Source organism: Neoarius graeffei, chromosome 1 (assembly GCF_027579695.1).
Source record: "Neoarius graeffei isolate fNeoGra1 chromosome 1, fNeoGra1.pri, whole genome shotgun sequence".
Classification (NCBI taxonomy): Eukaryota; Metazoa; Chordata; class Actinopteri; order Siluriformes; family Ariidae; genus Neoarius; species Neoarius graeffei.
This window is the reverse complement of record NC_083569.1, coordinates 129,995,975-130,019,140: the sequence shown is the minus strand read 5'-3', so window position 1 is coordinate 130,019,140 and position 23,166 is coordinate 129,995,975. Positions and strand designations below refer to the sequence as shown.

Genomic DNA, 23,166 nt, shown 5'->3' with positions numbered 1-23,166 from the left:
AGCCGTCTCTGGTATAGCGTCTAGACCAGGGCTTTTCAAAGTGTGGGGCGCGCCCCCCCTGGGGGGCGCCAGAGTTCTTCAGGGGGGGCGCAACGTGAGAGACAAAATGGATCGGTTTTTAGTACCTAAAGCTACAGTGAGTGAGGAGACAAAGTCTGGGCCAAGCAAAAAAACAGAGCCTCCAGGATGTTGCGATTTGCAACTTCAGCGCAAATTCAACCAATCTCCGCAAATTCAGGGCGGTGTTGCAATTATCCAATCACCGCAACTTTCCCGCAAATTTGACCAATCATTGGCGTCGTCTTGAGGTGACGTCGACAAACTACCTTCCGCCTTACTTCCGTGTTAACGTTCAAGAGAAGCAGCATGCGCGTCGTGTTGCCAGATTGGGCGATTTCAAGTGCATTTTGGCAGGTTTTGAACATATTTTGGACTGGAAAACGTCAGCAGTATCTGGCAACACTGAAAGTGTGTTATGTTTACACTGAAGGACTGTGCACTTTATTTTTTTTTTACTTAATACAAGAAATTAATGGATGCCAACATTTTTGCCAAAATGGTATTTTATTTTCCATTGTTTAGGCAGCTTCAGCATCATACTGTGAGATTCTGTTCAAATTGTTTTTTTCTTCTATGAAGCCTGAGCCATTTATTTTATTAGTTTATAATTATTGTTTAATTTAGTCTTCAGGAGAGACTGCCTGCACACAGTACTAGTATTAATAGTTTTTTTTCTTACATGAAAGCTGAGGCATTTATATTATATTTTAAGGTAACTTCATGTTGTGCTGTGAGGTTCTCTGCACTTTAACTTTTGAACCAACAGGTGCATTTGGATAAGTAAAGCCTATTTTTCTGCATTTTTGTAGTCCTGGTAGTCTTTTATATTGGTAAAGTTGTTTATAGGACCATTTCTCTTTGTTTTTTTAATCAATAGTTTTTCAGTAATAACTTAATATTTAACATATCGCTGTTTTAATCACAAAAAGAGAAAATCGCAACAATTTCTCGCAACTTTCACTTCCTCCCGCAATGTAATCGCAACAAAAACCTAAAAAACACCGCAACTTTCATCGCAATTTTTTTGGAAAACCCCCGCAACATCAGACATTTTAGCCCTCAACAATCACAAAAAAGGCCCGCGGAATCCTGGGGGACTGGAAAACGAAGGAAGTATGACCACGATTATTTAAAGTTTGGATTTTCATGGACTGGATCTGAAGATGCTCCACTGCCACAGTGTGTTGTCTGCCAAGAGGTGCTAGCTAACGATGCTATGAGATGTTTAAAATGTGTAAAACAAGATGTTTTAAAAAGCACAGATGTTTAAAATGTGAAAAAGAAAAAAATAATGTGTACAACAACCATTTTTTAAAAATACGAATGGAACATTAAGTATAGCAACAACAAAAATTGTAGGGGGGGGGGGGCGCTGTTGTTTATTTGCTCTCCGAGGGGGGGCTGACTCTCCCACACTTTGAAAACCCCTGGTCTAGACAGTAGCCGAGAATAAAGATGCCTCATTCATGTGCTGCGTTTAACTGTACCAACAGGTTTACCGTCCAAACGAGATCACATGGGATTACCTTTCACAGGTGAGACTGGAAAATACTTTTCATTGTATTTGGTCATTATAACGTAATTTTACGAACAGATTTTCCTGACTTTGTGGCTAATATGAAGTCTCGCGCATAATAGCCGCTCGGTGAAACCTGTCTCCAAACAACGAAGTATTTCCTTCGTAACTACGCTGATAACACTTTGTGTTTTTGTCAAACATTGGAGCTTTGTATTCATTCTGAAGGTTTATTGTTATTAATATTGAATAAAAAGTAACTGGGATATATCATTGTTAATTATCATTCAAATTTTAGGTAAATTATTTTAATTTGCATCTTATACGGATTTTATAAGGGAAATACGGATTTTGGAAGTTGGTTATACAGGTTTGATTGACCAAAGGTTGACATGTATGAAGAAGTCACTTAAAATGTCCAACTTTTGTTAAGTTTTAAGTCTGAGGTTTTTTTTACTTTTAATGTTTTATTTGATACTGCAGTGATCGAGTTGATTTACTGATAATAACATTATGTTAGGTATCATACAGATTATTTATACATTTTATTATGTTAAAGGTTTAATTCAAAGAAAATAGATTTTAAAAGACATAAACATTAAATGTTGTGATGTCTGTTTATTCTGCAGCCACACAGAGAGGAATTCAGGTCTGATCAGAGTTTATTCAAAACCTATGTTTACGCTGACTTTTCATTTCAACATTTATGATTAGACTTAATGATTATGAATATAAAAAAGTCAGAATGTAAAATACAAAAAAGATTCTTGCCAAATATCACAAGAGCAAATTTAATAATGAATAAATTTTCCCCTTCAGCACATTAGTGATGGTATGTTCCAGCATGCTGCGTGCAGTGTGGGCCAGCTCACCTGATCACAGTGGGGAGGATCTCTGCACAGAAAAAGATGCTCAGCATAGTGACAGCCTGCGAGGAGAACATGCCAATGATGGAGAATGCCGCGTGGAAGGCTGACTGGGTGTCTGTTTCTGTAGAGTCAAAAAGACAGACAGACAGAGACAGGTAGCTAAATGAAGAAGATTAGCCTGAAAGAAGCCACACCAATATGCTAATACTTGGGTCTAGAAATACAGGGTGTCCCAGAAGTTAGGGGGCGTATTGATCTACGTTTATTATTCCAGAGCGCCCCCTAACTTCTGGGACATGCTGTATTTGGACAATGACATTATTTTAGCTGTCCACCACAGTACATTAGGGTTGAAATTAGGCCTGTAATGATAATCAATAAATAAATTAATCGCACGATAACTTAATGAGCTCGATAACTTTTCCAGCCGCAATAATTTCTATTTGCATGCTTGTTTGTTTTCCTCGTCTCTCTCTCCCAAAAAGACTGAATGTCAAAAGGCTTCTATCGGTCTCTACTGACTCCTCTCGTTTCCAGGTCTCCAACCTTTTTTCCTCTGAGAGCTACTTTTACAAAATAAAAATGGCCGAGAGCTACTCATGTTTTGTAACATTTATTCTCATCGCTCATTTCGAACAAACAAACTCAATAAGCTTTCTTTTCCTGAACATTCACGGTACAATATGTTACTGTCCACATCTCACATTCTGTATTAAAACATCACAAAAATATCATTATTATTATCGTTGTTATTATTATTACTACAAATACAGATATTGTTACTTATTCACTTATCCTTGTTATCTATGTCCATGTCCCTGTATCACACTTCACAAAACTATTTACATGCACCAAGACATCTGAAAATGAAATGTTATCATGGATCACTTACAATTTCTACAAACCAAGAATCAAAAACTTTACCCAACAAAAAACTTTGGAAAGTCCGGGTCCGCTTTGCAGTGCGCAATAAATCCGGAGTGACGACCTGTCATTGCAGGTGCTCCGTCAGTTGTAACAGACACCAGCTTTTCAATAGGGATCTTTTTTCCACAAAGTAATCCTTTACTGCGTTACAAACATCAACTCTCCTGGTTGTAGTTTTCAGTGGGAGGAAGGTCAAAAACTCCTCTTTGGTGGAAAAGTCGTCAAACACCATCCGAATGAAAACAGCCAGCTGGGCTGCATCACTGCGGTCCACAGACTCATCGCACTGAATAGAGAACCATTTGCACCTGTTCATGTCCGATTCCAGCTGTTTTACTGCATCCGCACACAGTGCAGACACTCCTTGCCATGGTATTGGCACCAAGCTGTACATCGGCAATAGCAGACAAAATTTCCTCCTTATTTTTATGGTCCCTGAACAATGTTTCAGCCACCGCGGTCATGGCCTCCTTTACGATCCCGCCATCGGTTGAACGTCTTTTTCCGCTTCGTTAAAACGTGCGCCACTTTAAACGAAGCCTCTGAATCGGCCTTCTTCGCCGGTTTGGTCAACAGAGACTGTTGCCGTTGAAGCGTTGTCTTCAGCTCCGTTATCTTGTCTTTTCGTAGACTGCTACCCGCAGGAATGTCCCGTGAAAAGTTGCTGTGGACTTTGGTGAAATGGCGCTCCACATTACATCTTTTACTGACGGACACGCCGGCACCGCAGATCAGACACACACACTTGTTTTTGTTGTTAGTTTGCACTTTTTGTTTAAAAGGTCCGAACTGGCAGTTTGTTTTCCCTGTCTGAGCCTAATGTTTAATATCTTTTAAGGGCAATTTTGTCACAGAGACTTAATAATCCATTTTATTTATTGTTTTGGTTGTGTTTGATTTTTATTCAAGTGCAGTTTTTTGTGAAGTCCTTGCCGTAAGCCAGACTACATTAGGCTATTCTTATGTTAACAAGTCTATTTTATTTAGGCCTATTGTTTTTGGTTGTCTTGCAGTTCCTGTGTTAAATGTTCTTTAGAAAGTAAAGTTTATTGATCTCTGAAAGGGTGTATTTGCATTATTATTCCATTATCATTATATTAGTTGAAAATGGTCTTAAAATGTCAATATTATCGTTTATCGCAATAATTTCTTGGTCAATTAATCGTCCAGCAAAATCTGTTATCGTTACAGGCCTAGTTGAAATGAAATAAAAAAGCAGAGTTTTAGATTTAATCTGAGGGTATTTACATCCAAGTCAGGTGAACATTGTAGGAATTATAACACTTTATATGTAGCTCCCCCCCTTTTAAGGGACCAAAAGTATTTGGACAAACTAACAATCGGAAATTAAACTGTAATTTTTAACATATGGTTGTAAACCTTTTGTAGTTAGTCTGAAGCCAGATGCTGGGTTTCTTCCTTGGTGATTATCTGATGGGTCTTAACTGCATTTTGTGTTCAGTTTTGCCTTCAATATGTCCATAGAATATTGTTCCAGAACTATACAGGATTTTTAGATGCTTTTGGCAAACTCTAATCTATTCTTCCTGTTTTGGAGGTTTGCCGATGGTGTACATCTTGAGGTAAACGCTTTGTATTTACTCTGGTTAATATTCATCATTTAATTTCAACTTCAATATACTGTGGTAGACAATGTCTAAATATTTCTCTCAGTGTCGAAAAATGATTGACATCACTATATGTATATAATCCATTCTGGAAGAGAAGACACAGCCTGGACCCTTCACCCAAGAGGTTCTACCCCAAAACCCATAAACTTTAACCCAGTATCTTCATTACAAAGTATGTTCTTTTTACTTTGAGGACTTGAGTGTTTTTTTCTGAATGTTAGAACAGACTGGATCTAAAATATAAAAACTCAGGTGAACAATAAAAGGATTGAAAAGAGGTGTGTTTGTGTGTGTGTGTACATGTGCAGCATACCAATCTTAAGCTGGGCACTATATTTTCCAATCACTGAACCCAACAGGAACACACCGGAAAAGAAAGAAACACACAGACGGATCAAACACGTTAGTGTATAATTACCACACAATATTTTGTTTGTGTGTGTGTTACTTATTGTTCTTTATAATTTATGCATAATTAATTAGTTCCCATTTGTCCTATTTCTATTCATCTGTCTGCTATGAACACTTCCTGATTTGTATTTATTTTGATTCTCTCTACTTCCTGGATTCTCCAGCTCCTGCTCTTGTCCCACCTCCTGCCTTGTCCAAAACCACTGGTGCACCTGTGACTCCAAAGAACCCTGCTGAGCCACTGACCCTGTTCATTCAGAAGCCTCTGACCTTACAACACCACCCCAGAACCTTACTTAGCTTTCAACTCCTGAGAACCCTACTTGCCAGAAAACCCCAATGGGACTACTAGCACTGATAAGCCACAGAACAAACTCAAGTAACTTCTTATTTGCTCACTCCTCTCCATTTTCTCTTCTTGCCTGATGTAATGTTGGTGCCTGATCCTGACCTACTTTTATTTGTGTGTGTACTTTTGCCCTCTGGACCTGTCTAATGAAACCTCTCTACTGTCTCACTCTGCTACTGTGGATGGTTCCACATGGATACACTAAAGATGCATGTACTTTCCAAAATCTGTTTGTATTTGTTCTCAAATGTTTAATCTCACTTGTGTATTGTTAACTTGTATTTAGGAACTGCTTCTGTAATCATAAAGATTCCTGTGCTCATTCCAGGACATCCCAGGGTCATACCGAATTAGAACCCTGTACTGTCAGCAACACCTGAAGATCCTGCTTGACTGATGACCCCCCCCCAAGAACCCTAGACAGTCAGCAACCCCTGAAGATTTTGCTTGACTTATCGCCCAAGAACCCTGTAGAGTCAGCAACCCCTGAAGACCCTGCTTGACTGATGACCCCCAATAACCCTGTAGTCAGCAACCCCTGAAGTCCGTGCTTGACTGATGACCCCCAAGAACCCTAGACAGTCAGCAACCCCTGAAGACCCTGCTTGACTGATGACTCCCCAAGAACCCTGTACAGTCAGCAACCCCTGAAGATCCTGCTTGACTAATGACCCAAAGAACCATGTACGGAAGGAGTCAGCAACCACTGAAAACCCTGCTTGACTGACAATGCCCAAACTGACAAATCCCAAGATCATCTGTCCAACAGACAAGCTCAGCAAATCCTGCACTGTTAGTGAACTCTAAAATCCTTGTTACACTGACGACCCCCAAGAACCCCACATTGCTACCCCCTCTCGCTCCCTCCGATCCTCCTCCTCCATCCTCCTCACTGTCCCCTCTGCCTGTCTCAGTACTATGGGGAGTAGAGCTTTCAGTCGCTCTGCTCCCCAACTCTGGAATTCACTTCCCCCCCCGACATACGTAATATCGACTCTCTACCTCTATTCAAATCCAGACTGAAAACTCACTTGTTTCAGTTAGCATATTCACTGTGACTCTTACCATCTCTAAATTCTCTGTTTACTTTCTCTGTGCTTTTATTGTGTCTTGTTTTACTGTTTTTACTGTTGTTTTTATTCTTGTTTTTACTGTTTGTATAGTGTCCTTGAGTGTTTTGAAAGGTGCTTCTAAATAAAATGCATTTTATTTATTTATTCACTCAGTAAATGATTCCCAGAGAACCCTTCCCCAAAGTGGAGTGAGCTGACAAGCTCTAATATGCCAAGCTCTGATACTTTACAGCTCAACACTGCACACCCTGCTACATCAATGATCTTGGTTCATGATGTCCCCCAGAAACCCTGCTCAGTCACAAACACTCAGCCAACAACCCTTTATAACTGGTTATCTGACAAAACCCAAATTCCCCTGAGAACCCTGTTCCAAAAAACAGCCCTAAGAACAAACCCAAAGAATCTTGCTCTGTTAACGACATCTGAGACCCCTGCTCAGATACTTACTGTGTTGAACAACCAATTGCAAACAGCTGCCTAAAAATCCATGTTCTGCACTTCTGGATCTGATTGGCTTGATCTGACTGAGGCAGATGAACCACCTTGATGTTGGTGAAGGAACATAGCGTTTGATCTCCAAACCCTGTCTCAGTGGTGAGTAAGCCATTCTTTGCTAACAGTTTTATTACCCAAGCCTTCAGAGGAGTTCATTGTGGTGTGATCCCTGTGGAACCAACCTTGCCTACTGATGGCTCAGTGGTTTTGGTTTGTAGAACTACTGCTATTAGTTCTTTTAGCATCCATGCTTCTTTCCTGTTGGTGCCATAGCATCTGATATTGGATGTCTTTGATCAAATCTTGGGGTTTAGTGTATGACACTGATTTTTTTAGGTCAGTTTCAGAGTTCCTGCTCCTAGATAAGCATTAGCTTCTGTCTTCATTAATGTGTCTTAAACACCCTCTGTTGAAGTCTATATTCTATTCAATTCAATGTTATCTGTATAACACTTTAAACAATGGACATTTTCACATAGCAGTTTTATAAAAAATTGGGTATAAAATTGAAATTTATCCCTAATGATCAAGCCTGAGGTGATGGCGGTGAGGAAAAACTCCCTGAGATGACATGAGGAAGAAACCTTGAGAGGAACCAGACTCAAAAGGGAACCCGTCCTCATCTGGGTGACATCAGATAGTGCAACTTATAAATAATTTATATTCTGTAGCTGTATAACTTTTCTAAACTATAGAGTATTGTGTGTGTGTGTGTGTGTGTGTGTGTGCGCTCACAGTTGAGCAGGCCCAGCTGCAGTAACGATGCCAGTGCAGTGACAATCATGAACATTAGCAACCCCCCCCGACGTCCCATAATTCCCACTGCTGGACACAGTGCAAGGCCTGTTGCCATGGTGATTCCCGCCATCGTATAATATTCAGCATAGAAGTTACGAAACATGGTGACACGATCATTATCCATCATACTGCGAGCAAAACAGTGATGGATCCCATAACCAGTTAACCTGGAGAGAGTGAGACAGTGAGAGAAAGAGAGAGACAGTGTTAAACATATCTTGGCTGTGTTGGAAAAAATTGCATTATGGGTATTCAAGTGCATTAAAGGTACAGAAGGTATGTAGAAGATATAGGGATATTTACGAGTTGACACACAGGACCACAATGTTCTTCCACAGGTTTCTTGTGCCCACCATCTTCACTATACATGTCTTCTTTGGTGGCTTCTCCAAAACCCTGTTCAGCTCTGAAACACACCCCCACATGCACACACAGTCACAGAGTCTGCAGTAGTGTTATAAATATACTTTTAGGCATTAGCATATTGGCAGAGCTCATTAGCATTACATATTGGTGAACTAAGATCATGTAACAGATGCTGAAGTACTGTTGTGGTTTTAGCCTATTTTTAGTATGAGCATGTGTCCAGGTGAGGATGTGTACAGGTGATGTTTATATGTGTTCAGCTGAGGGTGTGTACCTGTGTCCAGGTGAGGGTGTGTACGTGTGATCAGTCTGTGTGTCCAGGTGAGGGTGTGTACCCATGTCAGGGTGAGGGTGTGTACCTGTGATTAGTTTGTGTGTCCAGGTGAGGGTGTGTACCTGTGTCCAGGTGAGGGTGTGTATGTGTGATCAGTCTGTGTGTCCAGGTGAGGGTGTGTACCCATGTCAGGGTGAGGGGGTGTACCTGTGATTAGTTTGTGTGTCTAGGTGAGGGTGTGTACGTGTGATCAGTCTGTGTGTCCAGGTGAGGGTGTGTACCTGTGATTAGTTTTGTGTGTCCAGGTGAGGGTGTGTACCTGTATCCAGGTGAAGGTGTGTACCTGTGATCAGTCTGTGTGTCCAGGTGAGGGTGTGTACCTGTGATCAGTCTGTGTGTCCAGGTGAGGGTGTGTATGTGTGATCAGTCTGTGTGTCCAGGTGAGGGTGTGTACCCGTGTCCAGGTGAAGGTGTAGACCTGTGATCAGTCTGTGTGTCCAGGTGAGGGTGTGTACCTGTGATCAGTCTGTGTGTCCAGGTGAGGGTGTGTACTTGTGATCAGTCTGTGTGTCCAGGTGAGGGTGTGCACCTGAGATCAGTCTGTGTGTCCAGGTGAGGGTGTGTACCTGTGTCCAGGTGAGGGTGTGTACGTGTGATCAGTCTGTGTGTCCAGGTGAGGGTGTGTACCCATGTCAGGGTGAGGGTGTGTACCTGTGATTAGTTTGTGTGTCTAGGTGAGGGTGTGTACCCGTGTCCAGGTGAGGGTGTGTACGTGTGATCAGTCTGTGTGTCCAGGTGAGGGTGTGTACCTGTGATCAGTCTGTGTCCAGGTGAGGGTGTGTACCTGTGATTAGTTTGTGTGTCTAGGTGAGGGTGTGTACCTGTGATCAGTCTGTGTGTCCAGGTGAGGGTGTGTACCTGTGATCAGTCTGTGTCCAGGTGAGGGTGTGTACCTGTGATTAGTTTGTGTGTCTAGGTGAGGGTGTGTACCTGTGATCAGTCTGTGTGTCCAGGTGAGGGTGTGTACCTGTGATCAGTCTGTGTCCAGGTGAGGGTGTGTACCTGTGATTAGTTTGTGTGTCTAGGTGAGGGTGTGTACCTGTGATTAGTTTGTGTGTCTAGGTGAGGGTGTGTACCCATGTCCAGGTGAGGGTGTGTATGTGTGATCAGTCTGTGTGTCCAGGTGAGGGTGTGTACCCGTGTCCAGGTGAAGGTGTAGACCTGTGATCAGTCTGTGTGTCCAGGTGAGGGTGTGTACCTGTGATCAGTCTGTGTCCAGGTGAGGGTGTGTACCTGAGATCAGTCTGTGTGTCCAGGTGAGGGTGTGTACCTGTATCCAGGTGAAGGTGTGTACCTGTGATCAGTCTGTGTGTCCAGGTAAGGGTGTGTACCTGTGATCAGTCTGTGTGTCCAGGTGAGGGTGTGTACCTGTGATCAGTCTGTGTCCAGGTGAGGGTGTGTACCTGTGATCAGTCTGTGTGTCCAGGTGAGGGTGTGTACCTGTGATCAGTCTGTGTGTCCAGGTGAAGGTGTGTACCTGTGATCAGTCTGTGTGTCCAGGTGACGGTGTGTACCTGTGATCAGTCTGTGTGTCCAGGTGAGGGTGTGTACCTGTGATCAGTCTGTGTGTCCAGGTGAGGGTGTGTACCTGTGATCAGTCTATGTGTCCAGGTGAAGGTGTGTACCTGTGATCAGTCTGTGTGTCCAGGTAAGGGTGTGTACCTGTGATCAGTCTGTGTGTCCAGGTGAGGGTGTGTACCTGTGATCAGTCTGTGTGTCCAGGTAAGGGTGTGTACCTGTGATCAGTCTATGTGTCCAGGTGAAGGTGTGTACCTGTGATCAGTCTATGTGTCCAGGTGAAGGTGTGTACCTGTGATCAGTCTGTGTGTCCAGGTAAGGGTGTGTACCTGTGATCAGTCTGTGTGTCCAGGTGAGGGTGTGTACCTGTGACCAGTCTGTGTGTCCAGGTAAGGGTGTGTACCTGTGATCAGTCTATGTGTCCAGGTGAAGGTGTGTACCTGTGATCAGTCTGTGTGTCCAGGTGAGGGTGTGTACTTGTGACCAGTCTGTGTGTCCAGGTAAGGGTGTGTACCTGTGATCAGTCTATGTGTCCAGGTGAGGGTGTGTACCTGTGATCAGTCTGTGTGTCCAGGTGAGGGTGTGTACCTGTGACCAGTCTGTGTGTCCAGGTGAGGGTGTGTACCTGTGATCAGTCTGTGTGTCCAGGTGAGGGTGTGTACCTGTGATGAGCTCGTGTGTGCCCACAATTGCGCTGTTCTTCTTAGCGATACACTCAATAAGCCATTTGGAGCGAGTGTACTGCTGTGTCGCTAACAGCCAGCGCAGAGACTCTGGAAATAACCTGAACACACACACACACACACACTTATAATGTCTCACACAATCAACAAATGGAACATACATGATAGTAAAAGACAGCAAGACAGATGGACACAGACAAACCGACACGCAGACAGACAGAGAAGCAGACAGACAGAGAAGCAGACAGATTGACAGGAAGATGGACAGACAGGCAGACAGACAGGCAGTCTGACCATATGTATGACAGCATTAGTGACAGGGGGCAGATGATGACGACTTGCAGGATCTTCCAATCAGAGCACACGACAGCAAGCCCCGGCATTAACAACTGCCCTGCTAACATCACAAAGGTAGCAACCATTGTCATGGAGAAACGCCAGCCGGGCAGGCACAGCTCGATTCCTGAAAGTGCACACACACACACACACACACACACACACACACATATAGTGGCATCAGTATTAGTAACTTTCCTGAACTTTCTCTGAGATGCTGTGTGTGTGTGTGTGTGCAAACATTAAATTATGTGTTTGTGCTAGCATGGTATATATATTTGTGCAAGAATTAAGTGTGTCCCAAACATCTTTACCACATTAACAGATGACTAACTGATGATTAAACTCACCTGTTTACCTGGCATTAGACCTGTTATAGCATCAGATCTCCCTAGTGTGTGTGTGTGTGTGTATTGTGTGTATATATATATATATATATATATATATATATATATATATATATATATATATATATATATATATATATATATATATATATATAAGCAGCACGGTGGTGTAGTGGTTATCACTGTTGCTTCACAGCAAAAAGGTCCTGGGTTCGAGCCCCATGGCCGGCGAGGGCCTTTCTGTGCGGAGTTTGCATGTTCTCCCCGTGTCCGCGTGGGTTTCCTCCGGGTGCTCCGGTTTCCCCCACAGTCCAAAGACATGCAGGTTAGGTTAACTGGTGACTCTAAATTGAGCGTAGGTGTGAATGTGAGTGTGAATGGTTGTCTGTGTCTATGTGTCAGCCCTGTGATGACCTGGCGACTTGTCCAGGGTGAACCCCGCCTTTCGCCCGTAGTCAGCTGGGATAGGCTCCAGCTTGCCTGCGACCCTGTAGAACAGGATAAGCAGCTACAGATAATGGATGGATGGATATATATACACACACAGTTCAGGTACACTCAAAAAAATCAACATGGGTATCTGTTACAAGAAACTAAGTCTACCATGTAACAGTTGACATTTAGGTCACTCAACAAAATTGTTTCTGGCTAAGTTAATGCATTTTACTTGGGTGGAAATACTTTCCATAATTTTATTACGTTCACTGAGCAAGTTACTTTTTTGAGTGTATGGGTCAGATACGGGTCAGTTACAGGTCAGTTACGGGTTAGTTACGGGTCAGTTACAGTTCAGGTACAGGTCAGTTACGGGTCAGTTACAGTTTGGGTACAGGTCCGTTACAGGTTGGGTACATGTCAGTTACAGGTCAGTTGCAGTTTGCGTACAGGTCAGTTACGGTTCAGTTGACATTTCCATGTTGATTGCGTGAGATTACTGGGAGTGTGTGATTATAGTTTGTATGTGATTGAATGGATGATTATAGCCAGGGCATGTACAGCCCAATATCTTGAGGCAGCACACCCCTCCTCTCAATAGATGGAGGCACCTTACTACGAGATGAAGAAAGCATCCTAGCACATTGGGTGGAACACTTTGACTCTGTCCTCAATCATGTGTCTACCATCTCAGATGAGGCCCTCAATGAAGTTCCCCAGAGGCCAGTCATAGAAGACCTAGACGACCTTCCTTCCATCACAGAGACCCTGAAGGCCATTAAGCAGCTATCGAAAGGCAAAGCGCCTGGCTCAGATGGCATCCCTCCCGAGATCTACAAGTATGGAGGACAAGCCACTGCAGAGCAACTGACCAACCTGTTTGTCCTGGTCTGGGAGCAGGGCTCCATGCCTCAAGAGTTTAAAGATGCCTTAATTGTCCACCTGTATAAGAACAAAGGCGACAGACACTGCTGCGACAACCATCGGGGCATTTCTTTACTATCAACTGCAGGGAAAGTACTCACTCGCATCATCACTAACTGCCTTATGGCTCATATCACAGAACATATCACCCCAGAAAGCCAGTGCGGCTTCCGTGCATCTCGAGGGACAACAGATATGCTGTTTGCTGCAAGGCAAGTGCAAGAGAAGTGCACTGTGGGCGGCACGGTGGTGTAGTGGTTAGCACAGTCGCCTCACAGCAAGAAGGTTCTGAGTTCGAACCCAGCGGCTGGTGAGGGCCTTTCTGTGTGGAGTTTGCATGTTCTCCCCGTGTCTGCGTGGGTTTCCTCCAGGTGCTCTGGTTTCCCCCACACTCCAAAGACATGTGGTTAGGTTAATATGGGACGGCCTTGGGCTGAGGTGCCCTTGAGCAAGGCACCTAACTATACCTGGAGGATGCTCTGGACTCTTACAGTAATGCTTTTATGGCTGAGGACTACAGTTGACTTGCTAACTTTAGGACTGCAGTTGTCATGAACAGTTTTGCACTCAAGTTTCCATCAATGAAGAGTTTATAACATCAACGAAACTGACTTCATGTTAAAACTGTTAATGTTATAGTCATGCTGTCTGTTGTTGCCCAAATGAGGATGGGTTCCCTTTTGAGTCTGGTTCCTCTCGAGGTTTCTTCCTCATGTCATCTGAGGGAGGTTTTCCTTGCCACCGTCGCCACAGGCTTGCTCATTGGGGATAGATTAGGGACAAAATTAGCTCATGTTTTAAGTCGTTCAAATTCTGTAAAGCTGCTTTGCGACAATGTTTATTGTTAAAAGCGCTATACAAATAAACTTGACTTGACTAACTCCCAACTGCTCCCCGGACACTGTTAGCATGGCTGCCCACCTACTGCTCTGGGTATGTATGTGTGTGTGCTCATTGCTCACACGTGTGTGCATGTGTGTTTTCACTGCTTCAGATGGGTTAGATTAGATTAGATACAGTGCCTTGCAAAAGTATTCATACCCCTTGAACTTTTTCCACATTTTTCCACCTTACAACCACGAACTTAAAAGTTTTTTATTGAGATTTTATGTGATAGACCAACACAGAGTAGCACAGAATTGTGAAGTGAAACGAAAATGATAAATGGTCTTCAAAATTTTAAACAAATAAAAATCTGAAAAATGTGGTGTGCATTAGTATTCAGCCCCCCTGCGTCAATACTTTGTAGAGCCACCTTTTGCTGCAATTACAGCTGCAAGTCTTTTGTGGTATGTCTCTACCAGCTTTGCACATCTAGACACTGAAATTTTTGCCCATTCTTCTTTGCAAAATAGCTCAAGCTCAGCCAGATTGGATGGAGAGCGTCTGTGAACAGCAATTTTCAAGTCTTGCCACAGATGCTCAATGGGATTTAGGTCTGGACTTTGACTGGGCCATTCTAACACATGAATATTCTTTGATCTAAACCATTCCATTGTAGCTCTGGCTGTATGTTTAGGGTCATTGTCTTGCTGGAAGGTGAATCTCCTTCCCAGTCTCAAGTCTTTTGCAGCCTCCAACAGGTTTTCTTCCAGGATTGCCCTGTATTTAGCTCCATCCATCTTCCCATCAACTCTGACCAGCTTCCCTGTCCGTGCTGAAGAAAAGCATCCCCATAGCATGATGCTGCCACCACCATGTTTCACAGTGGGGATGGTGTGTGCAGGGTGATGAGCAGTGTTAGTTTTCCGCCACACATAGCGCTTTGCATTTAGGCCAAAAAGTTCAACTTTGGTCTCATCTGACCAAAGCACCTTCTTCCACATGTTTGCTGTGTCCCCTACATGGCTTCTTATGCCTGTCTTTCAACAATGGCTTTCTTCTTGCCACTCTTCCAAAAAGGCCAGATTTGTGGAGTGTACGACTTATAGTTGTCCTGTGCACAGATTCTCCCACCTGAGCTGTGGATTTCTGCAGCTCCTCCAGAGTGATCATGGGCCTCTTGGCAGCTTCTCTGACCAGTTCTCTCCTTGCTCGCTCTGTCAGTTTAGGTGGACAGCCATGTCTTGGTAGGTTTGCAGTTGTGCCATACTTTTTCCATTTTTGAATGATGGATTGAACAGTGCTTCTTGAGATGTTCAGAGCTTGGGATATTTTTTTATAACCTAACCCTGCTTTAAACTTCTCCAGAACTTTATCCCTGACCTGTCTGGTGAGTTCTTTGGTCTTCATGATGCTGTTTGTTCTTCAGTGTTCTCTAACAAACCACTGAGGCCTTCACAGAACAAGTGTATTTATGCTGAGAGTAAATTACACACAGTAGGACTCTATTAACTAATTAGATGACTTCTGAAGGCAATTGATTGCACTGGATTGTATTTAGAGGTATCAGAGTACAGGGGGCTGAATACTAATGCACACCACATTTTTCAGATTTTTATTTGTTTAAAATTTTGAAGACCATTTATCATTTTCGTTTCACTTCACAATTATGTGCTACTCTGTGTTGGTCTATCACATAAAATCTCAATAAAAAACTTTTAAGTTCGTGGCTGTAAGGTGGAAAACTGTGAAAAAGTTCAAGGGGTATGAATACTTTTGCAAGGCACTGTAAAACTTTATTGATCCCTTTGGGAGGGTTCCATCAGGGAAATTAAGAATGCAGAGAGGAAATTTCACAAGTGTGTGATGAATAAAGTTGTGCTTTCTTTTCTTTCTTCTTTCTTTTCTTGAGCAGAAGCAGGACCTGTTCATGGTGTTCGTGGACCTCACTAAAGCTTTTGACTCTGTAGAGAGGGATGGCCTCTGGAAACTACTCTCGAAGGTTGGCTGCCCCCCCCAAATGATCAGCGTCATCTGCTCCTTCCATGACAGCATGGTTGGATGTGTGCTGAACGAAGGGAAGACTTCTGACCCTTTTACCATTTGGAATGGAGCAAAACAAGGTTGCGTGATGGCCGCTGTGCTGTTCAGCATTGTCTTTTCTGCCATGATTCAGGAGGCCTTTAAGGACTGCGACAAAGGGATAGAGATCCGCTTCAGAACCATTGGCAGCATGTTCAACCTTCGGAGGCTCAAAGCCCACACCAAAACCTCCACAATGCTTCTCCAAAACCTGCTCTATGTGGATGACTGTGCGGTCATTGCCCACTCTCTCTCCGATGCCCAAGTGATGGTTGATGCTTTCTCCCATTCATGCATAAGATACGGCTTGACCATAAGCATCAGAAAGACGGAAGTACTCCATCAACCCAAACCAGGCACCTCACCATTGAGACCTGTGATCACCATAGCTGATGAACCTCTACAGTCAGTTGAAAAGTTCTGTTACATTGGTGGCATGGTCGCTCAGAATGGCCGCCTCGACGATGACATCAGCATCAGGATCAACAAAGCCTCTGCTGCGTTTGGTCGCCTGCAGCACAGGCTATGGGGAGAGAAAGGAGTTTGTCTGTCCACTAAGGTTGCTGTCTACAGAGCTGATGTCTTGCCTACGCTGATGTATGGTTGCGAAACGTAGGTTCCTTATCATGCTCATGTGAAGAAGCTGGAACACATGAGGTGCCTCAGAAAGATATGCAGTGTACGCTGGCAAGACCGTATCCCCAACACTGAGATCCTTGCATGGTGCCAGATCACCTCCATCGAGGCTCTACTCACTCGCGTTAAGCTGCGATGGTGTGGTCATGTTGCTCGCATGGGAGAAGAATGAATTCCCAAAGTCCTACTCTTTGGAGAACTGTGCAAAGGCAAGCATTCCAAAGGTGGACAGCGGAAATGCTATAAAAACATTCTGAAGGCCATGCTCAAGCAGTACAGTATAAACCCAGACACTTGGGAGAGGACTGCTCAAGACCAGAGCCACTGGTGCCACCTGTGCCACACTCGCTGTCAGGCCTCTGAGGTGGCCCGCACAGAGAGGCTTGTGGAGAAGAGGCAATGTAGGCATGCTGCGCAAACCCAGAACACCCAACCTCATGTACCACCATTCACCTGCACCATCTGCAACAAAATCTTTTCATCTCGCTTCGGACTCATCAGTCATCAACGTCATCATCACTGAAGGTTCTGAGGAGGATATTCGTTGCAAGGAGGAGGACATTCGTCGCATGTGACGAGTCAGACCATCATCATCATCATAGCCAGTGCCTGATTACTAACCCCATTTCCAGAAAAGTTGGGATATTTTCTAAAATGCAATAAAAACAATAATCTGTGATTTGTTAATTCATGTTAACCTTTACTTAACTGACAAAAGTACAAAGAAAAGATTTTTAATAGTTTAATAGTGACCAACTTACTTTTATTTTGTAAATGTAAATGAAGTTAGAATTTGATTCCTGCAACACACTCCCAAAAAAAAAAGTTGTGACCGAGGCAAAATAAGACTGAAAAGTTCACAGGATATTCAAGTAACACCATTCTGGAAGATTCCACAATAATTGGTAACATGATTGGGTATAAAAGGAGCAGCACCAAAGGCTCAGTCTTTGTAAGTAAGGATGGGGCATGGCTCACTGCTTTGTGGCAAAATTCGTGAGAGAATTGTTAGTCAATTCAAAAACATTTCTCAATGCAAGATTTTAGATATTTCAAAATCGACAGAACATAACATTCGGGCGGCACGGTGGTGTAAGTGGTTAGCACGGTCGCCTCACAGCAAGAAGGTTCTGGGTTTGAGCCCAGCAGGGGCCTTTCTGTGTGGAGTTTGCATGTTCTCCCCGTGTCTGCGTGGGTTCCCTCCGGGTGCTCTGGTTTCCGCCACAGTTCAAAGACACGCGGTTAGGTTAATATGGGACGGCCTTGGGCTGAGGTGCCGTTGAGCAAGGCACCGAACTCCCAACGGCTCCCCACACATGTGTGTGTGTGTGCATGTGTGTTTTCACTGCTTCAGATGGGTTAAATGCAGAGAGGAATTTCACAAGTGTGTGATGAATAAAGTTGTGCTTTCTTTCTTAATATTGTGAAAAGGTTCAGGGAATTCGGAGACATCTCAGTGTGTAAAGGGTGAGGTCGGAAACCACTGTTGAATGGGCGTGACCTTCGAGAACTCAGGCGGCACTGCCTGAGAAACCATCATACTAATGTGACAAATACAGCCACACGGGCTCAGGAGGACTTCAGAAAACCATTGTTACTTAACACAGTCTGCCACTGCATCCAGAAATGCAACCTGAAACTGTATTACACAAGGAGGAAGCCATTTATCAGTTCTATACAGAAACGCCGCCAATTTCTCTGGGCCTGAACTCATCTCAGATGGACAAAAAGCCAGTGGAAACGTGTGCTGCAGTCAGATGAGTCACATTTCAGGTAATTTTCAGGAAAACTGGACGTTGAGTTCTCAGTGCCAAAGGTGAACATGACCATCCAGTTTGTTATCAGGGAAAGGTGTAAAAGCAGCATCTGTGATGGTATGGGGGGCATCAGTGCCCACGGCATGGGGGAGGTGCATGTGTGTGAACATACCATTGATATATTGGGGTGCATATTGGGTTTTAGAGAGACATATCAAGGCAACATCTATTTCCAGGAAGTCCATGCGTATTTGAGCAGGACAATGCCAGGCCTCATTCAACACGGGCTACAAATCATGGCTTCGTAGACACAGAGTGTGTGCTGGACTGGCCTGCTGCCAGTCCAGATCTGTCTCCTATTGAGAATGTATGGAGGATCATGAAGAACAGAATCAGACAACAGCGACCACAGACTGTTGAACAGTTGAAGTCTTGGATCAAGCAAGAATGGACAAAAATTCCAATTGCAAAACTGAAACAGTGTTAGGGTGGGTGGAGGTATGGTGAAGTTTGGATCCAAACACAGAACACAGACAGTAATCCAATAAATAAGATGATTTAATACAGGGAAGAAAGGGCGTGGCAAAAGGCAAACAAACAGGACAAAAAACAAATGGCAAAAATAGTCCAGGCAAAATGAGAAGAAACAACTTGACAAAAACATGAGACAGACAAAGACAAAAACGCTAGCACAAAAAAACCCTGAACAAGAAAAGACCCTTAGTGCAAGAAACCATGAATCAGAAATAACCCTTAGTGCAAAAAACCATGAACCAGAAAAAACGCTAGAGAGAAAAACCATGAGAAGCAAGAGAGGCACAGAAACGGCTAGAGAGCAAACGAGACGTTCTGGCAAGGTCTGAGTCTGAGAACGGCGTATTTATAAGCAGCGGTGAAACCAGGAAGTGAATGCAGGTCAGAAGGAATTCCTGTCCCGGATCGGCGCAGGCGTGAGAGATCCATAATCTCCGGAGTGGATGTCCGGGGCGGAGCATGACAAACAGTATCCTCAGGTCCCATATGATTAAAAAGTGTTCTTAAAGGAAAGGTGATGTAATACAATGGTAATAATGTCTCTGTTCCAATGTTTTTTGAGTGTGTTGCAGGCATCAAAGTCTAACTTCATTTATATTTATGAAATACAATTAGGGCAGCATGGTGGTATAGTGGTTCACACTGTCACCTCACAGCAATTTCATGCCAAATACTGGCTCATTTGAAATTTCATGACAGCAACACATCTCAAAAAAGTTGGGACAGGGGCAATAAGAGGCTGGAAAAGTTAAAGGGACAAAAAAGGAACAGCTGGAGGACCAAATTGCAACCCATTAGGTCAATTGGCAATAGGTCATTAACATGACTGGGTATAAAAAGAGCATCTTGGAGTGGCAGCGGCTCTCAGAAGTAAAGATGGGAAGAGGATCACCAATCCCCCTAATTCTGCTCCGACAAATAGTGGAGCAATATCAGAAAGGAGTTCGACAGTGTAAAATTGCAAAGAGTTTGAACATATCATCATCTACAGTGCATAATATCATCAAAAGATTCAGAGAATCTGGAAGAATCTCTGTGCGTAAGGGTCAAGGCCGGAAAACTATACTGGGTGCCCGTGATCTTCGGGCCCTTAGACGGCACTGCATCACATACAGGCATGCTTCTGTATTGGAAATCACAAAATGGGCTCAGGAATATTTCCAGAGAACATTATCTGTGAACACAATTCACCGTGCCGTCCGCCGTTGCCAGCTAAAACTCTATAGTTCAAAGAAGAAGCCGTATCTAAACATGATCCAGAAGCGCAGACGTCTTCTCTGGGCCAAGGCTCATTTAAAATGGACTGTGGCAAAGTGGAAAACTGTTCTGTGGTCAGACGAATCAAAATTTGAAGTTCTTTATGGAAATCAGGGACGCCGTGTCATTCGGACTAAAGAGGAGAAGGACGACCCGAGTTGTTATCGGCGCTCAGTTCAGAAGCCTGCATCTCTGATGGTATGGGGTTGCATTAGTGCGTGTGGCATGGGCAGCTTACACATCTGGAAAGACCCCGTCAATGCTGAAAGGTATATCCAGGTTCTAGAGCAACATATGCTCCCATCCAGACGACGTCTCTTTCAGGGAAGACCTTGCATTTTCCAACATGACAATGCCAAACCACATACTGCATCAATTACAGCATCATGGCTGCGTAGAAGAAGGGTCCGGGTACTGAACTGGCCAGCCTGCAGTCCAGATCTTTCACCCATAGAAAACATTTGGCGCATCATAAAACGGAAGATACGACAAAAAAGACCTAAGACAGTTGAGCAACTAGAATCCTACATTAGACAAGAATGGGTTAACATTCCTATCCCTAAACTTGAGCAACTTGTCTCCTCAGTCCCCAGACGTTTACAGACTGTTGTAAAGAGAAAAGGGGATGTCTCACAGTGGGAAACATGGCCTTGTCCCAACTTTTTTGAGATGTGTTGTTGTCATGAAATTTAAAATCACCTAATTTTTCTCTTTAAATGATACATTTTCTCAGTTTAAACATTTGATATGTCATCTATGTTCTTTTCTGAATAAAATATGGAATTTTGAAACTTCCACATCATTGCATTCCGTTTTTATTTACAATTTGTACTTTGTCCCAACTTTTTTAGAATCGGGGTTGTACATGTTCTCCCCGTGTCTGCGAGGGTTTCCTCCGGGTGCTCCGGTTTCCCCCATAGTTCAAAGACATGCAGTTAGGTTAACATGAGGCGGCCTTGGGCTAAAGTGCCCTTGAGCAAGGCACCCAACCCCCAAGTGCACCCCGGGTGCTGTACTATAGCTGCCCACTGCTCTGGGTGTGGGTGTGTTCACTGCTTCAGATGGGTTAAATGCAGAGGATGAATTTCACTGTGCTTGTATGTACATGTGACAACTAAAGGCTTCTTCTTCTTACAATTAAGTTGGTCAGTAAAATTACTGAAAATCTTTTCTTTGTACTTTTGTCAGTTAAATAAAAGTTCACATGAATTAACAAATCAAATATTTTTGTTTTTATTGCATTTTGAAAAATATCCCAGCTTTTCTGGAAATCGGATTTGTATATTGAGTGTGTGATATTAGCAAATGTGTGATTATAATAAGTGTGTCTTTTAAGGGACACTATTTTTGGACCTGAAGGGCAACCAGCTAGTGTTATTGAGCTGTTCGCTAGCTGTGTAGAAAGGTTAAGTGTGTTAAAGGACAAGTGTTTAGTTCTGGCTGTGTCCTCAATTTCTGCTGCTGTGTATAAAACATACACCACCCACTTCACTTTTCCAAAACACACACACATGCATGCACACACACGCTGACCCATTCTCCTTTTTCCAAAACATGACCCACGTTATGCAGAGGTAGGAGTGTCCACTATATGGCCCAGATAAACATCCTCATCAGCTCACTGTGGGAACATTAATGTGTAAACTGGGATGTATGGATGCTGTCAGTCCCCACTCGCTTGCTCACTCGAGTTTGTTGATGGTGTAGTGGCTGCTGCTTTATGTCCCGGGGCTCCCTCATGCCTGTGTTACCTTCTGTCTCTCCCCTTTTAGTTATGCTGTCATAGTTAGTTGCCGGAGTCCCTGCTTGTACTCGGTGCAATATGTATACTGTTCCTACTTATTCAGGTGACATTGGGCATACCCAACAACCTGTGTCCCCCCCCAAAATCTGTCCTTCTGAGTTACATGTCGGTCCTGAGATTGAGATGCTGAACCTCTTCTGCTCCTCGGACCTGCCTGATCCATCCTGGTGCCCTGTGTCTGGTTGGAGTCTCATCGCATTGCTCCTGTGGAGGACGGCCCCATGTGGACAGTTGAAAGTCACACCTGGAGGACGCTCTGGACAGGTAATGCTTTTATGGCTGAGGACTACAGTTGACTTGCTAACTTTAGGACTGCAGTTATCATGAACAGTTTTGCACTCAAGTTTCCATCAATGAAGAGTTTATAACATCAACGAAACTGGCTTTGTGTTAAAACTGTTAATGTTATAGTCATGTTGTCTGCTGTTGCCCAAATGAGGATGGGTTCCCTTTTGAGTCTGGTTCCTCTCAAGGTTTCTTCCTCATGTCGTCTGAGGGAGTTTTTCCTTGCCACCGTCGCCACAGGCTTCATCATTGGGGATAGATTAGGGATAAAATTAGCTCATGTTTTAAGTCGTTCAAATTCTGTAAAGCTGCTTTGCGACAATGTGTATTGTTAAAAGCGCTATACAAATAAACTTGACTTGACATCACAAACCACATGTGAAGTGTGTGAGTGTGGGTTGTGTCTCATTACTCACTTAGGACATAGAGGGAGAGTGTGATTCCAGCAAGCCAGAAGCCCTCAAAGAAGCGGAGTGTGCTGAACATGGTGACATTAATGGAAAAGGCCACAGACAGGCCAAACACGAGTGTGAAGAACACTGACACCACCAATACCGCGTGACGCCCAAACCTGTGGATAGGGAGTCAATCAGAGAGTCAGCTCTCAGGTCAGCATGCACACACACACACATCAAACACAAGAAAAACGCATCAATTGCTGAGGCTAATCTTTTTAGCATAAACATTTTGACTAATTGAGGGTGTAAGCAAGACAGAACCATCCTCAGGCTACAGCCACACAAATAACATTTTAATTTTAACATGCATCACTTCTGCTACGTTTATGCCTGGCATACTTTTCCAGAGTTTCTGAGCCACTAAAACGGAGAATGGCATGCGCATTCTTTGCTACGCACTTCCTGGTTCCTGAGTTGTTTGAGATGAGTCTTTTTTTCCGCGAGTGTTGGAGTTAA

At 43.6% G+C, this 23,166-nt stretch overlaps 1 protein-coding gene across 1 annotated transcript in view; it reads right to left on the bottom strand.

The window, feature by feature from the left end:
• The window catches only part of slc22a23 (solute carrier family 22 member 23), a 98,310-nt gene that overhangs the window by 5,153 nt on the left and 69,991 nt on the right, over nucleotides 1-23,166 (bottom strand). The window contains exons 3-9 of the mRNA XM_060917458.1: nucleotides 22,669-22,823; nucleotides 11,328-11,496; nucleotides 11,013-11,134; nucleotides 8,436-8,538; nucleotides 8,070-8,299; nucleotides 5,317-5,349; nucleotides 2,449-2,566 (exon numbers count right to left, since the gene is read on the bottom strand). Coding sequence (XP_060773441.1) covers nucleotides 2,449-2,566; nucleotides 5,317-5,349; nucleotides 8,070-8,299; nucleotides 8,436-8,538; nucleotides 11,013-11,134; nucleotides 11,328-11,496; nucleotides 22,669-22,823 — 930 coding nt within the window. The remainder of the gene's footprint in view (nucleotides 1-2,448; nucleotides 2,567-5,316; nucleotides 5,350-8,069; nucleotides 8,300-8,435; nucleotides 8,539-11,012; nucleotides 11,135-11,327; nucleotides 11,497-22,668; nucleotides 22,824-23,166) is intronic.